We start from the raw sequence: 20,526 nt of genomic DNA, 5'->3' as shown, positions 1-20,526 counted from the left end.
TGATGGCGTTTTGATCAGACTGATTTGAAACTAAGAAACTAAGTTAAATTAGGTAAACATGTTGGTGAAAAAAAAAAAACCACTTCAAGTTCAGAGTGATCTGTTTAATAGTAAAAATGTGAAATTTGATAGATGTGTGGGGAAACACTCCATGTGTTTTCCTTTCCTTCTCACTACTACCACATTCACAACACTCCTGACTCCAGACGTGTTGGTTTTCCACACATCAGGCAATTCTCCACGACACAAGCTGGGTGTCTTATGATTCCTTTCAATGCTGACACTGTCTACCTGAGGTTCGCATCAGATCCCACAACTTAATGGGCCCAGTCCCACAAGATGGACCCTACTTTACACACCAGTCACAAATCCCAGGTTGTCACCTGTACTTCTCACTGACTGGCAATAAATTGGGGTTCTCATGACCCCCTCCTTGGGTTTGATAATTTGCTAGAATGACTCACAGATCTCAGGGAAACACAACATTTATTGGTTTATTATGAAGGATATGAATGCACAGCTTGATGAAGAGATACATAGGGTGAGGTCCAGAGGGGCCTCAAGCCCAGGGGCTTCTGTCCCCATGAAGTTGGGGTGAACTACTCACTCTCCCTGCATGTTCATTAACCTAGAAACTCTCCAAACCCCATCCTTTGGAGTTTTTATGACAGCTTCATTATATAGGCATGATTGATTAAATCATTGACATTGGTGATCGAACTCAATCTCCAGCCCTTTTCCCCTCACTGGAGGTGGAGACGGGGAGGTGTGGGATTAGATAGTGGAGTATGGGACTGCAACTTCCCTTGGTTGGTTCCCCTGGCAACCAGCCCCCATCCTTAGGGCTTTCCTATAGTCACCTCAGTAACATAAACAAAGGTGTGATTGAAAGGGGCTTGTTGTGAATAACAAAAGACAGCCATTTCACCTTTATTTCAGGAACCGAAGACAAAAGACCAAATATTATAACAAAAGGTGATCTACTTAGGAATTTTCATGGGTTTTTGGGAGCTGTGAGCCTGGAACAAAAGGCCAAATATATGGACGAAGACCAAATACATATTTTTTATTTTAAATCACAGTATCACAATAGAGATAATTGTATTGCAGTCCAAGGTACCAAATTCATAAGTACAGGATGGGAGAAATGTAGCCTACAATGGCACCAGTTTTAAAAAAAGTTTTAACTGCCCAGTGTAAAGCACAGCATAATAGGACTGCCCCAAAACTAACCTAGAGTTAGTCCTGTTGTTTAAAGCATTGTATCCAAAACAAGGGTATGCTGAACCTTGTTGTACTTTGCTATGATTCAGCCACATCTGCAGCTAAGGTACATGTACCACACTTTAAGAATGACCTTGATAAACTGGAATTTGTACATAAGAAGGACCTGGATTGTGAGGGGACTCAAAACTGCACTGTGTGAGAAGAGATTAACTCAAGGGGGACTAACTAGAACTATAAACACGAGAGGGCTGATTTTTGGTTCAAAAAAAAATTTTTTTTTTAATCCTAATTATAGTTGTTCAAGCACTTATGAGTTCTTTTCTGAGGTAGTGTTTTTTTTCCCCTTGAGGTCAGTGCTGTGGGGATAATCGGGGATGTGGTAGGGATTTCTATATCAGACAGAAATTGGGGCAGGATGACGTCTCAGGTCCCTTGAAATCCTTAAATTCATTGACACACTTTAATGATAACATAATCATATATAATGGCATACAAATAAAAATACAAGAACATTTTTTGCTGTTGATAGTTTTAAGAGCTAGTCTGGAGTAATACATAGTGTCTGAATTTTGAACATATGGTAGTAGTTATTTATGAGACTGGATGTAATTTGAGTGAAAGTTACAATCTGCCACAAAATATATTATTAAATATGGTGAAAATTTTAAGAATTTTTAAGATTTGAGTTGCTTCAAATTAATTAAGGATTTTTATTTTCAAACAGTCCAAGATTGATCAAGACAAGTCTTTTATACTTGAGGAACACATGGACAAAATAAACAGGTACTTAAAGAGAGGTGTCAATTATATCTGTTCCTTTGGAAAGACTATATTAAATTGAATTTACTAACACTGTAATTGTGCTGTGTTTGATAATGTACCAAATTCTGAGATCAGATAACGCAATGTTTTTTTTAGTTACCTTTGAAAGTAGCTTCCTGCCCACTGCTTCAGGGGGAAATAAACTCATTATATTTAAGTAATCTATCATGCTGATTCATTTTAGTGCAAAACATTTCTTTAATGGGGAAGAGAGTCTAGAAAATAACAATTGAATTAACTTATCTTTTATCATTGTAAAGTCATCTTCTCTGAAGGTCTTATCAAGCTGATCAGCAAAAGGTTTTGTGCAATGATTTGAGAGACTGACAGACTGACTTAAACACAAGAGGAGGGAAACTGTTGGAAAATAAGGCAACTATCATTACATTTTAGAAGCATCAGTTTTTGACAGTTAAGACATGATTTACTTATTATGTATAATAGATGCAAGAAAGCAGAAGAGAAAATGTAGGCTTTATTTCCTGTTAGTGAAGGTAGACTGCAAATACCCAGAGAAACAATGTTCTATTTCATCATCCTGTAATATAGGTTGGAAATTTTTTCATTATTGAAATAGGGTTTAGGGGAAGCCTGTGTTTAGACTCATTGCTATCATGGAAAGAAGAAATCGCTTGCACATTGTTGAAGTCTTATGTTTCCCTTTTTTTTCGTAGTTGGTTCTCAGCCAATACTATGGAACAGATTATTGAAAATTTACAGCAAGATGGTTCATCTTTTGCCCTAGAGCAGTTGAAGGTAATGTAGAGATTGTTTCTGCCATGAGAGTGGTGAATTCTTGTGATAGGGAGGCCTCTGAGGGGTGTCAGAGCTCCGTGATGGTGACATAGCCCACTGCACATCAGAACTCTGTGATGGTGACGTAGCCCACTGCACAGTTTTTTTCCTGAACTCAGCTGAGCTCCAGAAAGTAGTTCCACAAAACCTTTACCTAAACCCAAATGCCTTGTCTACCTGCTGGATATTGATAACAAAGCTAAGCTGTTTTTAGGTCCTTTGACTATAACAGAGAAGGACTTCATAAGCATGCTTCATCTCCAGTAGTCCTCCTTGTCTTGAGGGAGAAATGTTCAGGGATGTTTTTATTAGAAGGGTTGGATCAATGGAGAACAGTCACCTTATAATATATTGCAGTTGTGACATTAGTCTGTAAGTTCTATTTAATGTGCAACACATCAGTATATGGTCTTTTTAGCAGTAGGTTTCGTAAGAAAGTGATCCTTTCTAAACTAACAATAGGCTCCATCTACAGCCATAGCCAAGCCCTAAGCAGTGTTTCTCAGTGTTAGGTACACTTTGATCTTTCTTCAACATGACTCAACTGGCAACAGCAGAAGAAAAGCTGTTTTTGTGTAAATGAGTGCATATTGGATACTGACATTCATGGAACTATCATGTGACTGTGAAACTTGGGGTACTTTAGACTTCTAGACAAAGGAAAGAAAATGTATGTTTCCTTATACTAGAAAGAAAAGGTGGTTTCTCTTTATGTGATAGTATTTTTCAATTTACAGGTATAGTTATAGCATTTCAGTTGTCAGGTAACTTACTGACAAAAAATTTAAATTAAGTCTTACCTGCGAAGATGAAAACATTTCCTCATTCTTAAGGGAATATTAATTTGTCTCTTAGGATCTTATTTAGTATTGGAATTCTATTAACTTTCAAGGATAGGCATAAATTAGAGTAAGTAGACCAGCCATATATTTCCCTAACTCACAAAAGTAATGTTACTGTTAACAGTTTTCAGGAATGTTTGCATAAATGTAGATAATCATTTTATATTTCAAGGATTCTGACTTGAAAGTTGGTTCTCTTGTTTTCAGAGCAATATAGAAACCAGCATTCCTGTTTGTGTTTGTTTGTTTTTTCAGCAATAGGGTTAAGTATGCACTTAGCAATTTCATTTGAAAATAGTCATGCAGCACATTACCTCATAGGCTATATATTGAATAGTATAAAAGCAGTACAGATAAGCAACTAACCATATTATTTTAAAACCACTGGCCTACCCCAGAACTGAGGGCTAGGACTCAGATGGTCTTCCAGTTTTCCTCCCATTTCTCTGGCGATATGTTTATTCTGCATTCAGAAGAGGGTACTTGGCAAGCCACCCATCACAGCTAGGATCAGCATAAGCACCCTCACTGGAAGGACCGATTTTCATTTTTATTCAGTTGACCTGCTCTGTTGAATGAATGTGGCTCCACGGTATTAGTATCTGCTGGGAGTAACATGATGTGGGGATCAGAAATTCCCACTGAGGCTTCCCTGACAGAGCCTTAGGTATAGGGCTTCTTTTAATTATGTCAGCCAGAAACACACACCAAGAAACAACCCTGAAGGAGAAGATAGTTGTCAGTGTTTCAGTGACAGGTTTGCAGATCACATGTTTGAACAACTTTTAAAGAAGATTCTAACACTTGTGTCAATAAACCTCAAGGATTGCTCCTGACCCTGTGGACTCTTCAGGGATTCCTGTCTTCCTTCTGCAGGTCCCAATGATCTAGTCTGTATTGATGTTTGAAGTTGCAGCCATCTACTCCATGTCTTAGGGGTTCCTTTCTCTCTAGGATTGTCCATGGGGAAGGACATAATCTTTTCAACATACTTGCTTATCATTAAATAAAAACATACAGTTTTTCTTCAATCCTTTCTTTAGATTTTTAACTGCCAATCACTATAGGATAACATACGGGCTAAAAAAACTGACAAATATGGGGAAGTTGTAAAGAAGTTCCATCTTTACAACTGATGGAATTTTCGTAGTACCTTACTTTATGGCTTCTAATGTCCTTTCTTAGATTTTCCTCCTAAGTTCCAATACACTTTTTTTTTTCTTTTTTTAAATAATGCTGTGGGTTGGAATTCATCAAATCTCCTTTTAATCACTCTTTTGGTATAGGTTGTTCATGGTGCCAAGCAATCCATGTAAGCTAATGGGCTATTTAAATGCCCTGATGGGTAGCTTATACTAGAGAAACCTTAACCAAAGACTCCCATTGCGGTATTCTCACGTGTGTGTGTGTGTGTGTGTGTGTGTGTTTAGTTGTGGTCAAATACATGTAATGTAAAACTTAACATCTGAACCATTTTAAAGTGTATAGTTCAGTATTGTTAAGTATATTCACGTTGTTGTGCAGTCAATCTCCAGAATATTTTCAACTTGCATAACTGAAACTTTATACCCATTAAACAATAACTCCCCATTTCCTTCTCCTCCCAGTCTCTGGCAACCACCATTCTGCTTTCCTTTTCTGTGGATTTGACTACAGTGGACAGCTTGCATAAGTGGAATCATACAGCATTTTTCCTATTGTGACTAGCTTATTTCACTTAACCATGACGTTTCAGGTTTCACCCATGTTGTAGCAGGTACCAGAATTTCATTTCTTTTTTAAGGCTCAATAATATTCCATTGTATGTTTATGCCACATTTTATTTATCCATCCATCTGTTGATGGGCATTTGGGTTGCTTCTACCTTTTAGGTCTTGTTAATATTGCTGCTGTGAACATGGGTTTACAAATATCTGCTTTTAATTCTTTGAATACATACTCAGAAGTGGAATTGCTGCATCACATGGTAATTCTATTTTTAATGTGTTGAGGACTTCCACACTCTTTTCCATAGCAGGTGCACCATTTTATGTTCCCACCGACAGCAGTGCACAGAGGTTCCAGTTTTTCTGCATCCTTGCCAACGCTTGTTATTTTCTGTCTTTTTTTTTTTTAAAAATAGCCATCCTAATGGCTGGGGGGGGTGATAGCTTATTGTGGGTTTTTTTTGTTTTTGTTTTTTTGGCCACGCCGCGCGGCTTGTGGGATCTTAGTTCCCTTACCAGAGATTGAACCCATGCCCTTATCAGTGAAAGCGTGGAGTCCTAACCACTGGACCACCAGGGAATTCCCTCATTGTGGTTTTAATTTGCATTTCCCTAATGGTTGGTGATATTAAACATCTTTGCATATGCTGATTGGCCATTTGTATTTTCTTTGGAGATATGTTTAAGTTCTTTGCTCATTTTTTAATTGGGTTTTTTGTTGTTGTTGTTGTTGACTTGTAGGAAGTGCTCTCCCATTTCAATCTCCCTTTTCTGGTAATGAGACTAGCAAGCTTGCCAAAGTAAAGAAGGTTCTTCAGGGCCAATGAGAGAAGTATTTCTTTTCCAGAATTACAAGTGATGTCAGTAATCAAAGGAGTCATGGCTAGAAGCGGTTGAGACGACCTCCCTTGCCTCAACTCTCAGCAAGGATACTAATCCAAGGAAGGAATTTAAATGGGTCACCAGTCCTTAGGAGGGCTGGGGAATGAAGTCCACGGCCAAGAGAGGCAGAGAAACAAGAGCAGAGAGCAGTGAGTCAAATTAGTGTCCAGGAAGGTGGTCCTGAGCAAATGGCCAGGGAAACCAGTGTTGCTTTTGACTTGTCTTTTAGGTGTTTTCTTGTTACTGATGTAGGATATCCTGCTGTGTTAAAGGCTTAGAGAGAGGGCGTATACTTTCCTTTTCCAGTACTAGAAAACTCTTATTAGATTTTTTGGGATTTCTTCTTTCTAATCACTAATGTGAGATTTATGTATTTTTTTTATTTTAAAATGCTCATTTCATGAAGAGTAAATGAAACTCAGTTTTTACTTGAAGAAGTTAACATACAAGAATATGACAGGCCTCTATAAAGAATTCATGCACTGAAAAATTGGAGGGAAAACAGGAGAACTAAGAAAGATAACCAGGGCATAGATTTTAAGAAAGAGGAGCAGCAAAGTATTAAAACGAGAAATTAAACTTAAAAGATTACTAATCTTTCTGTAAGCTTTGAGAATTACCTGTATACTGTACTATTTAAAAATAAAGTGACCGATATTCAAGAAAATTGCTACAGGAATTGTTCTGTAAACAACTAGAAAACTGGACAAAACGTATGAAACAAGTATTTGTAGAGCTTGGACAATGCAGGCAGCACATGTGATTCCTGAGAGAAGGGAAACAAACAAGAGAGCCCTAAGACTGACTCAGCTTTCTTCCTGCAGGAGTTTCCAGAATATTGATCTGTACGTGTTATGGGTAAAACTCCACAAGAGCAGGGAAAGAGTCACAGGAAAGCAATAGTCTGTAAACAGTTAGCAAGTCTCACACAGGTCTGGGAAGTGTTCATATTCCCATCAGCCAGAAGATTTACACTTTAGTAGTGGGCGTAAATTAATACTAGAGTAATACTTGCTCTGAACTCCCAAGGTAATTCAGTGGGGAAAAGATAGTCTTTTCAACAAATGGTTCTGGAACAATTGGATATCCATATGCAAGGGAAAAAAAAAAGTTATTGACTCTTACCTTGCCCTTGTAGCGGAGGAAAAAATTCTCTATCCTCTTAGGTTCTCTGGCTGGGCCTAAGAATCAGACTGACATAAGACAGATTAAAAGGAGAAGAGTATACAAATTTTATTAAATTTTTACATGTACATGGGTGTCTGTACAAGAGAATGAATACCTGAGGAATGACCAGAGCAGGAAGCTTGTATACCTTTTAGACAAAGAAACAATAAATTTGTGAAGAATTGACAAGACAAATAACTTTTGGCTAGGAGTAGTAAATGGTGAAGAAGTAACTAGGAAGATAAGGGTTAATTTAAGAAGGTTCGTTTGTACAGATTTCTTGGCCCCAAATTCCCTGTCTCTGGTGATCAGAATGGCTTCCTTCCTCCTGGCACAGGGAGGGTACCTTTCACATGGGGGTTGTGTCTCCTGCTTTCAGGAAGAAAAGGAGGGTCAGAGTGCCCTTCTTTTTTTTTTTAATTTTTATTTATTTATTTATTTGGCTGTGTTGGGTCTTCGTTTCTGTGCGAGGGCTTTCTCCAGTTGTGGCGAGTGGGGGCCACTCTTCATCGCGGTGCGCGGGCCTCTCACTGTCGCGGCCTCTCTTGTTGCGGAGCACAGGCTCCAGATGCTCAGGCTCAGTAGTTGTGGCTCACGGGCCTAGTCGCTCCGCGGCATGTGGGATCTTCCCAGACCAGGGCTCGAACCCGTGTCCCTTGCATTGGCAGGCAGATTCTCAACCACTGCGCCACCAGGGAAGCCCCCAGAGTGCCCTTCTTACACCTATTGTTTCCCAAGTGCCTTTAACTCAAAATAATCAATATGACAACATGGCGTATCTTGGGGTGACATGCTTTGAGCTCCTTCACACTTATGCAATTCAAAATGTATTACGAATGTAAATGTAAGCAGTAAAACTATACCACTCTAAAGGAAAACATAGGAGAAAATCTTGGTGACTTTGGGCTAGCTAAGATTTTCTTTTTAATGCAAAAAGCTGGAACTGCAGAAGAAAAAAATTGATAAATCTTTATTATAATAAAACACTTTTCCTCTTTGAAAGACACTATCAGGAAAATGAGGAAGCAACAGATTGGGAGGAAGTATTTGTAAAACGTGTATCTGATAACAGGACTTTAATCCACCACATATACAATATAAAAATGTAAACAGCACAACTAAAAATGGGAAATCTAGACATGTCACTGAAGAAGATACATGAATGGCCAGGAAGCACATGAAAAAATGCTCAAGATCTTTAATCTTTAGGAAAAGGCAAATTAAAGCCACAGTGAGATGTTGCTCTGCATCCATTAGAGTGGCTAAGATTTAAAAGGTTGACAGTACCAACACCAAGTGTTGGTAAAGATGTGGAGCACTTACAACTTGCATATTGCTGGCAGGAAAGCAGTTTGGCAGTTTCTTATAAAGTTAAATGTACACTTACTGTAAGATCCAACAATCCCACTTCTAGGGATTTACCCAAGAAAAGTGTAAACTTTTGTCCACACAGGTGCTTGTCCTCACATGTTCATAGTAACTTTATAATAGCCCCAAACTGGAAACAGTCCAATCCCTATAAGTATTGAATGAGTAAACAGATTGTGATATATTCATACAGTGGAATATTATACTCAACTATAAGAAGGGATGAGCTGATACATTAAACAGCTTGGATGAATCTCAGAAGCATTACGCCAAGTGAAAGAAGGCAGACACAAGGACTACCTACTGTGTGATTTTATTTTTATGAAATTCTGGAAAAGGCAAAACTGTAGGCCCAGAAAACAAATCAACTGCCCGGGGATAGAACTGAGGGAAGTAGAACTCTTTGGGGTGATGGAAATGTTCTATATCTTGATTGTGGGGTAGTTGTACAACTGTATACATCTATCAAAATTTATGGACCTATGCACTTAAAATGAGTGAATTTTATCATACGTAAATTACATCTCAGTAAGGCTAACTACTTAAAAAATAAAATGATATGCCAAATTATGTTTAAAAAACAGTTTGACCTATAGAAGTGGGCATTATATTTGCTGAAGGTACCTATTACACTGTGCAGTTAATTGCTATTAATAAGAGTAACTGAATGGCAGTGTCGATGGATGCATTGTTCCTTTGGGAAAGAGCACAATAAACCTTAAGGGGAAAATGCATCAATTTATGTAGACAGGAAGAGAAAACAGTTCCCAGTCCACTGATGGAGCTTAGTGACCCTTAAGTGCTATCATGAGCATTTAGGATATCATCAAACAGGAGTACCTGCATCTTTAGATACTGTCTTTTCATTTTTTTTTAATTGTTAATGCTTTTAAGAAATTACCGGAAAAATCTTAAGGTTGCAAAAAGCACTCTTCTTGGACCGGTTCTAAGCCTTTTATAAGAGGAAAGATATATTAGTGCCCATTTCTTTAAAACAATATGACCCTCCAGAATGGTGAAAAAATATATAAAAATAAAAATATGTCTGTGAAGCTGCAGTATTCGGTGAAGTAGACCAACTCGTTTAGGTATTTTGTGTTTCTATTGTTTTTTGGGTCAATCTGAACATTTCTGGAAAAGATTTATAGATAGAAGTACATAATGTATAAGATGATTATTTAAAAAAATATTCACAATTCATAGCAAAACATAACTCTTAACTACAGTTGATATAAACTAGTTAAAAAAATCAAAGACCTGTTTAACAGACAGGATATAACAGGGGCTTATGCCACTTGGTTTTAAAATAACAGATGATGTGACTTACTGTGGCTTAAATTCTACCTTCCACTTAATTTCATTCAATCCCAAGGACAAATGCTAAGAAATATTTCCCTTTTAAGCCTTAAAACAGCACAACAAAGCTTCAGACATTTAGTGTTGAACACCATAAAAGTGACAGTGTTATTCCGTAAAGACCTCTACCTGCTTGTCCCTGTCCCCATTATGTGTCCTTTTCTCTCTACTGCTCCTGTCTTTTTGCTTTATTGAGTGCCATCTATAGCAGACTATAAGCTGCTGAGAAGCTTGCTTATTCCTGTATTTCCAGACACCTGTCACAGAGCATTTCACATGGTAGGTATGATGAATGAATGGGTAAGGTGCTGTGCTGCCACTGAGTTTCAAAAATGAAAATCCAGTACCTGTTCTCAGAGGGAGTTCACAATCCAGTGGAATAGACGCATAAACAAAATATGGTAAGTGCTACTAAGCTAGAGGCTTGCACAAATTATTGTGGGTGTCCAGAAAATGGTGGAAGGAGTCTTAAAGGCTTCGCAGAGGAGACCTCTGAGCAGAGAATAAAAGATGGGAATGAGTTGTCAAGTGGCAAAGGGTATATCAGACAGAACAAAGCACATACTCAAAGGACAAATGTTAGGAGAATGCAGAGCTGGGAACAAGGAGTAAAGTGTCAGAAAATACGGCCAAAAAGATGATTGGAACCAGACTGTGAGGAGCCTTATGTTAAACTAAAGAGCTTGAATTCAGTGAATTTTTTCTGAGTGTGTATGTATTTTAAGGATTCATTTTTTTTGAAGTACAGGAAGGTTATAATGTATAACTGAAAAATTTTTACAACATAAACATAATGAACACCCAGAATAAATTAGGCACTTGATATGTCTTATTGAGTCCCATCCCTGTCACTACCTCTCCCTAGGCTAACCATATACTGATTTTTAACACCATAGATTTTGTTTTTGAGTTATATATAAAATCATATAGTTTTCTGTCTATCTTTTGCTCAGCATTGTATTTGTGAGGTTCACCAATGTTGTATGTAGCAGTGGTTTGTTTTTATTGCTTTAAGTTATTCCATTGTGTGATATATCACATTTTATTTATTTATTTCTACTGTTCGTGGACATTTGGGGTTGTTTGTAGGTTTTTACTGTTAGAAATAATGCTGCTATGAACAATTTTGTCTGTGTCTTTTGTTAACAAAGATATGCATTTCTGTATATACCCAGGAGTAGTACTGCAAAGTCATCACACGTTGTTAAAAGATACACTAAAGCATATTAAGAATTTTGATAGTTTTTTTGAGCAAAAATTAATCTAAGTCAGGCAGCACCAAACCAGAAGTGGTAAGAAAAGCTCTACTGATATGAGCTTAGGGGAAGCCTTTTATGCAGAGGAGGTGGAAGCAAAGCAAGGAAATATTGATTGGCTGTAGCTTAAGCAGTTGCTTTATTTGGGAAAGGCTAATTGGCTATTTATGATTGGCTGTCCTTAGGTTTCGATTTTTAACCTTGAGGCATTACAGGCTTAGATTTTGGTTTGCTTACAGTCTACTAAAGCATTAAGGGCACCTCAGTTAGATGGCCTCTGTTTAATTGAAAGCATGTACATTTATCTTAGTAGTTACTGTCAAAAAGTTTTCCAATATGGTTGTACCAATTTACATTGGATACTAAGTTGCTGTACATTCTCACCAACACTTGATATTGTTTGTCTTTTTCTTATTCGTCATTCTGGTGTATATAAAATAGCATTGCATAGTGGTTTTAATTTGCATCCATGATGACTAATGGGGTTGAGCATCAATTCATACCTTTATTGGCTGTGGTATCCTTCCTTGCAAAGTGCCTATTAAATCTTTTTTATTATTACTGTTAATTTGTAGGAATTATTTCTATCTTCTGCTAATTAAGTCCTTTATCCAGTACATGTACTGCATATATCTTCCTCCTATCTGTTACTTGCCTTTTTTCTCTCTTAATGGTGGCATTTATTGAACAGAAATTTTCTGTTCAAAATGTGGAGAAGGTGTCCTGAAGATTTGGGGCAGATCCATAACGATCCATAAACGAGAGATTTCATTACAAACTCTTTACATTAACCAACTATAATGTAGAACAGGAGTTTGTTATTTTGGGGTTTTGAGATCTGTTGTTTTAACTATGTTTATGTTCTCATGGCCTTTTTAAAAAGTGATTGGATATACTATTTTAGATTTTTCTTAAGTTAAAAATCCAACTGTATAAAGTGTTTCTAATTATAGTATTCCTTAGTTTTTTATTTTCTAAGTGTCATTTGCCCTCGTAGAAAACACTGTTTCTACTCAAAATGTTTTCTGTATGCTTTCAAATAATTTGTTTTGACCTGTTTTGCACTGATTTATTTCTCTCGTGCCTTGCAAGTATTTTAAAGTATCAGCTATTCAAATTAAATAATTTTCTATAGTATAATATGAGCAAATGATTTATCCTTCTCCTCTGACCTCTATAATGTACATTGAACACTTCTTAAGTGGTTACTGTCTGTGGCTTACTTAAACTTTTATCTTGATGGCATTTTTAACGGTTCAACGAAAGTTTTTACAAGTAGTGAATTTGGTTTTTTAATGGAATGATTAGGAAGTTCATCATAATATATTAATAAATTGGAAATATGCTGTAGCCATTTTTCAGAGGAGAGCAAAATTACACCCATTTATATTTTTCCTATACCTTTATGTATTCTTTTGAGTTAGATGAAGAATAAGCTAATTTGTTGCCTTTAATTAGCTTCTTAAGCTCTCATTTCCTGTTCATTGTCTTTACCCTGTATGTAATGTAAGTCAGTATCAGCTCTATTTTTTAATGCATTTTTAAAAAGTAAAATGATCTAAATTTACTTGAATTCCTGTTAGTGTTCCTTCTTTTGAGATTAAAACTGGCAGAGCCTAGACTTTTAAAGAATGTTACACGTGATATCCTTTTTTATAAAGGAAAGAACTCAAGAGATCATTTTCTAAGATCTCTTAGTGAATCAGAGAAATAGTTGTTATAGCCCTTGAGTCAACTCTAAGTCCTACTTGGTAGAAATTTTCTAATTGTAATCAGTAGGCTTGTTGAATACTGTTTTTCTCTTGATAATTCATGTCAGACTGTATATTATTGAGAGTTGTGGTAGACTCCTGAGGAGAGGGTCAGAGGCATTATCCTGAGTTTTCCTTTTGTGGTAAATTTCCTAGGACTTAATAAATAAAACTTAGCCAAAAGAAGGGTTCCTAGGATTCTTACCCAAAAGGCAGTGATTATAGTGCTCATAATGCTTTGAGTGCAAGGACCATGTGCTGTTGATTATTGTCTCCCCTGAAGTGTGTAATGCATAATAAATGCTCAGTAATATTGTTGAATTGAGATGAGAATGTGAATCATTTGATAAAAATAAAGGAAAAAAGAAGTTGGCTATTTGATATGCAGGAGACAACTAATCTTTAAAGGGTCAGATAAATTGGTTAGAACACTGACCAGTGCTCCTCTAATAAGCAGAAATGTGTCCACTCAGTTAGTTGTATGGGTGGGCGCAGGGTTGTATCCATACACATTTCTGGTTTAGCTAAAGATCCAAGTCCTAATCATAAATCAAAATTTCCAAAACAGTCTGTGTTCCCTTTATAATGAATGAAGCTATGTTAGCTCCTTTAATGCTCTTCCATCATCCCTTCTTTGATTCCTCTAACACGGGGGTCCCCAAGCCCCGGGCCGCAGACCGGTACCAGTCCTCGGCCTGTTAGGAACCGGGCTGCACAGCAGGAGGTGAGCGGCAGGCGAGCGAGCGAAGCTTCATCTGCCGCTCCCCCATCCCTGGCATTACCGCCTGAACATCCCCCCCACCCCGTCGTGGAAAAATTGTCTTCCACGAAACCAGTCCCTGGTGCCAAAAAGGTTGGGGACCGCTGCTCTAATGTGTCCCACTTCCTTGTCAAGGGAAACATCCCCATCTGTGGTCTTATTTCATCCTTTTCTGCCTCCTCAAGGAACTAATTGCATCAGCCATCTCCCTCTTTCAGTATCTTCAATTTTACCTTCTTGAGTTAGTGGCATATTTTCTTCTATCATTTTCGAAGCTTTCCTACCCTTATAAAGAAACCTTTCCTTGACTCTGTTTTTCCTCAAGCTACTCTCCTGACTTTATCTTCCTCTTTGCCATTGAAATTACACAAACAAGTTTTTTAAAAAATAAATTTATTTATTTATTTATTTTTGGCTGCATTGGGTCTTTGTTGCTGCGCGGGCTTTCTCTAGTTGCTGAGAGCGGGGGCTCCTCTTTGTTGCAGTGGCTTCTCTTGTTGTGGAGCACGGGCTCTAGGCACGTGGGCTTCAGTAGTTGTGGCTCGTGGGCTTCAGTAGTTGTGGCTCACGGGCTCTAGAGTGCAGGCTCAGCAGTTGTGGCGCACGGGCTTAGTTGCTCCACGGCATGTGGGATCTTCCTGGACCAGGGCTCGAACCCATGTCCCCTGCATTGGCAGGAAGATTCTTAACCACTGTGCCACCAGGGAAGTCCCCACAAACAAGTTTTTATTCACTTCTTCACCTGACACATGTCCTCTCCTCCATCTTTGTTCTTTTTGACGTTTCTTCAGCCTTTGACCTTCTTGATTACTTTTATAGCCTCATATAGTATGAGGAGGTAGGCTTTGGAGTTGGCTGGCTTAGGTTTGGATTCCTGCTCTGTGTGACCTTGGACAAATTCATGAGTCTGGTTTCCTCATTTGTAAAATGTGCATATGTGTGAACGTACTTGCCTGAGAGCTAAGGAAAATGTGCTCAGTAAATGTTCCTTCCCTTCCCTGATTTGCTTGCTTTCTGACACATTGCACTATCCTGTATTGCCATGCCATTTATGAAGTGGGTAATATTTATTATCTTCATTTCACAAATGAGGAAACTAAGGTCAATCATGTAGGAGGTAGTGGAGCTGAGATTCCACCTCAGAGCTGTCTCACTCTAGAGTCCAAAACCTTAGCCTCTGTGCTGAAGTGCCGGCGTATTGAGTGGTTGGAGACTACAGTTTCTTCTTCTATTATATCTGTCTTATGAAAACATCTTTTAATATTTCATGAAATGTCTGAACCAATGGAGCTTTTTTAATGAAATTTTCTTCCCATTTTTTTTCTAGTTTGTGTATATGGCACAAGCACAGACAACTGGGGACCTTAAGTGGCCTTTCTTATGAAATTAATTGGTAGCCAGGTGAGGAAGTATAGCGAGAGACAGAGTTTTGTGTCTAGATGGCACATAAAGTACCAAACTAAGAATTGAGGACATAGGCAGTTAATCATAACAATAGTACTGAGTGAGGTACATAATTGTGAGCTTGCACACTGCAGCCCTGTTGGAAAGGGAATTGTAGCTTCATTGTTTTTGCAGACTAGAAAAGATAGAAGGTAGCTGTGTCCCTCCCTTAAGTACACCTTTTAGCATTGTGAATGAAGTTCTTCTAGGTCTTCATTGTGATAACATGAGCATTGCTCTGACCAGAGAAAACTACTGGGTTTGGCAATAAAATGGACCCATTACCTACTTGCCTATGGAAAGGATGGGCCCCCAGCACAGTACGCAGACTGCTGCAGGGGTGCCATCATCCTTGTGGCCTGCAACCAGAAAGGTGAGAACATGGAGTAGGATCGCTTTCAGGGCGTTGAATGGGATCATGTCCATACAGCGCTGAGGGCAGAAGAATGAGTTCCTGCGAATATGAACTAGAGTCATAAAAGACTTAATTGTTTCGCTCTCCTTCTCATCTTCTCTTCAGCATTGTGGCTGTAGGTAGGGTACTAATCTTCCCTCAACTTTTCCTGTACAGTAGTCATCTATTTAAGCTCTGGCAACTGCTTGGTAAGATAAAGATATTGCCCTACCCACTCAGTCTGTTCTCTGAATCTGTTGCAGACTTGAGGATGATACAAAGAACCTGGAATCTTGATGTGGGGAGTTCTTTGAACTCAAAAAGTGAAATTCATACCTTTGAGACAGTCGCTCAACAACATGCCTGAAAACTATATATTGAAATTATAAAGGAAAGGGCAAGCCTCAGATTTATACGCATGTAATGGGACCTCCTGCAGCAGCTGTTGTATTCACAGCCATACACATGTATTGGAGTATCAGTAATAGCATCTTTAAATGCAGAAGGAAGTGGCATAGCATTGTAGCCAAGGAGTCAGGCCTGTATTTCTTACTTTATCAAATATTTAAGTACTAGAGAAGACCATGTCACAATACCTTGAATTATTGTCTCTCTCTTTACTTCCAAGGTAAGTGGATTTATTTTTAGGTGAAGACTATAGTTCAGTTAAGACACTTCTCTAGAGTCACAAAGTGGGAAGGAGGAGCTACCGTATTCTACTCCTTCACTTTCTTTATATTGTAAAGTGAAATGTCTGTCTTCTGATACATTAGCGCTTTGTGAGATGTGTATTAGTTTTATTTAGGCATAATCACTGCTTGCTTATTACGTAGTTGAGATGATAATTTATGTCAGGCAGGCTACAAAATGTAGATGTACTTTATTACTTCAGTTATGGGTATAGAATTTATTCCACTTGTAGAATGATCTGTTTTGTTGTACCGGATTAGAGATTTTTGTTTGGTGCTTTGGCAGGATTAGGCTAAGGCATAATCTTATTTTTATGAGACTTTGTTGTATGAAAGTATTGTTAAGGAACAAATTTTAATATGATTTATATCAAAACTCAGCTAGTTTATTATAAGCAGTAAAGGAACTATTGGGCTAAAACTAGTAAATTTTTTCTCTAATAGGTAATTAATAAAATGTCTCCAACATCCCTAAAGATCACACTAAGGCAACTCATGGAGGGGTCTTCCAAGACCTTGCAGGAAGTATTAACTATGGAATATCGGCTGAGTCAAGCTTGTATGGTAAGAATTTTTCTTTAAAGTATTGTCATTTTCTAGTTATGAAAGTTGTATATGTTCATTGTAGAACATGTAAAATATAGAAAATTTATAAACAAGAAAATTGAAACTATCTATAAATCTACTCTATGAAAATACAACAGGCCAGTTAGCTTAAGGCACGGGGGAATATTGCTCACAGATTGTTAATAAGCCTTTATGAAACAGCAGTTACCTTTGCATGTAATTGTAAGAAGGACTGTAACCTCATGTGAAATTCAGAATAGAAATTTTAACCATTTTTCAGGCATAGTCTCTGACCTTGGGCAAGAAGCATAAATTCTCTAAGTCTAAATGCACAAAGGGAAGTTATTAGTCTATTATATGTTTTAATTAATAGATTAGCATTGAAAATACCATTATAGATACACTTAAAATAGGCAATAATCACATAGAATATTATTGATTTCATGAAATATTTCAGAGTCATAGTGATTTATTCTTCCAGATAAACTCTTTAAAAAAATATATTATTTATTTATTTATTTATTTAGGCTGTGCCGGGTCTTCGTTGCGGCACACAGGATCTTTGTTGCGGCATGTGGGATCTTTTAGTTGCGGCATGCGGACTTATTAGTTGCAGCATGTAGACTCCTAGTTGTGGCATGCAAACTCTTCAGTTGCAGCATGCATGTGGGATCTAGTTCCCTCACCAGGGATCAAACACAGGCCCCCTGCATTGGGAGCTCAGAGTCTTACCCAGTGGGCCACCAGGGGAGTCCCCAGATAAACTCTTTTAAAGCAGAATTATCTCTTTTGTGTTATGTGTAGAGGACCCTTAGATTAATACACTCATGGCCTAAAGGAAATATTATGTTTAATAACTAGAAAGTAGACATACCTAATGGTCTTCGATGTCCTGAAATAGTGAAGATATTCAAAATAGTTCATCCAACCATAAATTAAGCTCTATTAGTCATATATTGAGGTCACTCCATAGGATGTAAATGGCAGCTGAGGTCTTTTGTGTATTATGAGTAGGTACTATGCTAGGACTTTATGTGCATTCTCTCAGTTACATATTACACTGTCTGCAGAAGGCAGGTACTGTTATTGTTTCCACTTTACAGATGAGGAAACAGTGGCATAGAAAAGTAAAATAACCTGCCTAAGGTGGTGCAGCTGTTAAGTGGCAGAGACATGGCATGTGAAACCAGATGGTCACGCTCCTGACCCCTACCCGGTACACCTCACCCAGTCCGTGTTTTTTTTTTTTTTTAATTAATTAATTAATTTATTTATTTATTTTTGGCTGTGTTGGGGCTTCGTCTCTGTGTGAGGGCTTTCTCCAGTTGCAGCGAGCGGGGGCCACTCCCCATCACGGTGCGCGGGCCTCTCACCGTTGCGGCCTCTCCCGTTGCGGAGCACAGGCTGCAGACGCACAGGCTCAGCAGTCGTGGCTCACGGGCCCAGTCGCTCCGAGGCATGCAGGATCCTCCCAGATCAGGGCTCGAACCCGCGTCCCCTGCATTGGCAGGCAGACTCCTAACCACTGCGCCACCAGGGAAGCCCCCAGTCCCTGTTTTTCACTGTACATTTAGTGTCCTGCCTGGATTGATTGAGTCCCTCCTTCCTTCATTCTCTCAGCAAATATGTTTAGCTATGTGCCAGGCACTGTGCTAAGTATTATGCTGGTGTATGTCCTTGTTCTCATGGAATTTATAGCCTCCTGAGACTATAAAGAACAAGTAAAGAAAATAAGTAAAATAATTACAAATTGTGGTAAGTGCTCTAGAGGAAACATACAGGGTTGGTGATAGAATGATGTGAGGACAAGAGGGAATGGGGGAAGCAAAGGGAAACCTTTAAATAAGTAGGTCCAGGAAGACATCTTTGAGATGTCAGCTCATCTGTGACCTGAAGGGTGAGAAATGAGAATGTTGAAAAGCCTCGTGGGTTTCAGCAGGGGGTTCAGAGTGGATGTAGAGATCAGATATGAGTTCACTGCAGTAATCCAGGTGCAGAATAGTAGTGGCTTAGACTAGAGTGGCAGTGGAGAGAAGTAAATGGATTTAAGACAAATGTAGGAGATAGACTTGATAGGCCTTGATGGATATGAAGGAAAGAACACATTTAGGAGTTGGAGCTTAGAGGTGTAGGTTAGAGATTTAAGTCTGAGAGACATTAACGCCAATTAAAAAAAAGAAAACTTTGGAGATTTATTTATTTACTTAACAAATAAGAGTGCTTACCATGTGCTAGGCACTAATATATAGGTAAACAAAACAGAGACATCCCTGCCCTCCTGGAACTTACTTTATAGTGGGGGAGATAGACTATAAACAGATAAATTTGTAAAATATGTAGTATATTATTACAGGTGCTAAGGAGCAAAAGTAAATCGGGAAGGAGGGTATGGAATACAGGGGGATAGGAGTTGAACTTGTAGACAGGAAGACCAGAGAAGACCTCACTGAGATGATGTTCTTTGAGTGAAAACCTGAAAGAAGTGTGGGAGCGAGCCATGCTCCTATCTGCAGGGCACCTGAAGTACAGAGCTCTGAGGTGAGGGGTGGCCTTCCTGTTCTAGGAACTGCAGGGGGGCCTCGCTGATGGAGTGGGGCAGGCGTGGTCGGTGAGTGAGAGAGAAAGGAGGTCAGAGCGGACAGCGTAGGGAAGGGCTGTGCAGAGCATACATGGCCGTGGAGGTCTTTATCAGACTTTGGCTTTTGTTCTGAGTGAAATGGGAAGGCACTGGATGTTTTTTGAGCAGAGGAGGGACAGGATCTTATTTTTAACAGAACTGATCACTCAGGCACTGATGTGTTGAGTTTAGAGTGGATAAGATCATATAGAAGGAAAATGAGCAGTGGAAGAGAAAACGGACAGAGGTGGGAGAACCAGGAGAGCGTGGTGTCATGAAAGCAGGAGAGGAGTGTTTCAAGGAGGAGGGAACACTGCCAAAGCCTCTAGGAGACGAGGATAAAGGCATGCTTTGCGTTTGGCAGTACTGAAGTTACAGATGATTTTGGCACGCCATCTCAGGGGTGTGTTGAGGCAGAAGTTGCAGTGTGGTAAGCTGGAGGGGAAGTGAGTAAATGGGATGTGAAGAATTGAAGACTGTGTTCACAACCCTTTCTTCTTGAAACGGAAGTAGGGTAGAAGCTGGGACTGTGGAATCAAGTGAGATTTCCTTTGGAAGATACTAGAACATGTTTGTAAATGATTGGGAATGAGCCAATAGGGAAAAAGGATTATGTTGATGATACTAATAATAGTTAACATTTACTGAACACTTACTATGTGTCAGACGCTGTGCTGGAATGTGGATTAAGATAATCTTAGGATGGATGTGTTGATATTACCATTTCATATAAGGAAACTGGGAGTTAGAGAAATTACTAGCCCAAGGTCACGTAGTTACTGTGTAGTAGAGCTAGGTGGTGAACCCAGACATTTGAACTGCATGCACTCAACCACTAAGTTATACTGCCTACATTGATGATGGCAGGAAAAGAGAGACAGGTG

The 20,526-nt window shown here is 38.6% G+C and overlaps 1 protein-coding gene across 2 annotated transcripts in view; it reads left to right on the top strand.

Moving 5' to 3' along the window:
• The window catches only part of HIBCH (3-hydroxyisobutyryl-CoA hydrolase), a 91,808-nt gene that overhangs the window by 67,155 nt on the left and 4,127 nt on the right, over window positions 1-20,526 (top strand). For both annotated transcript variants that reach the window (XM_036858006.1, XM_036858008.1), the window contains exons 10-12: window positions 1,952-2,010; window positions 2,724-2,805; window positions 16,903-17,022. In XM_036858006.1, coding sequence (XP_036713901.1) covers window positions 1,952-2,010; window positions 2,724-2,805; window positions 16,903-17,022 — 261 coding nt within the window. The remainder of the gene's footprint in view (window positions 1-1,951; window positions 2,011-2,723; window positions 2,806-16,902; window positions 17,023-20,526) is intronic.

The sequence above is a fragment of the Balaenoptera musculus genome, chromosome 7 (assembly GCF_009873245.2).
Source record: "Balaenoptera musculus isolate JJ_BM4_2016_0621 chromosome 7, mBalMus1.pri.v3, whole genome shotgun sequence".
In the NCBI taxonomy this organism is placed as follows: domain Eukaryota; kingdom Metazoa; phylum Chordata; class Mammalia; order Artiodactyla; family Balaenopteridae; genus Balaenoptera; species Balaenoptera musculus.
This window is presented reverse-complemented; position numbering and strand designations above follow the sequence as displayed.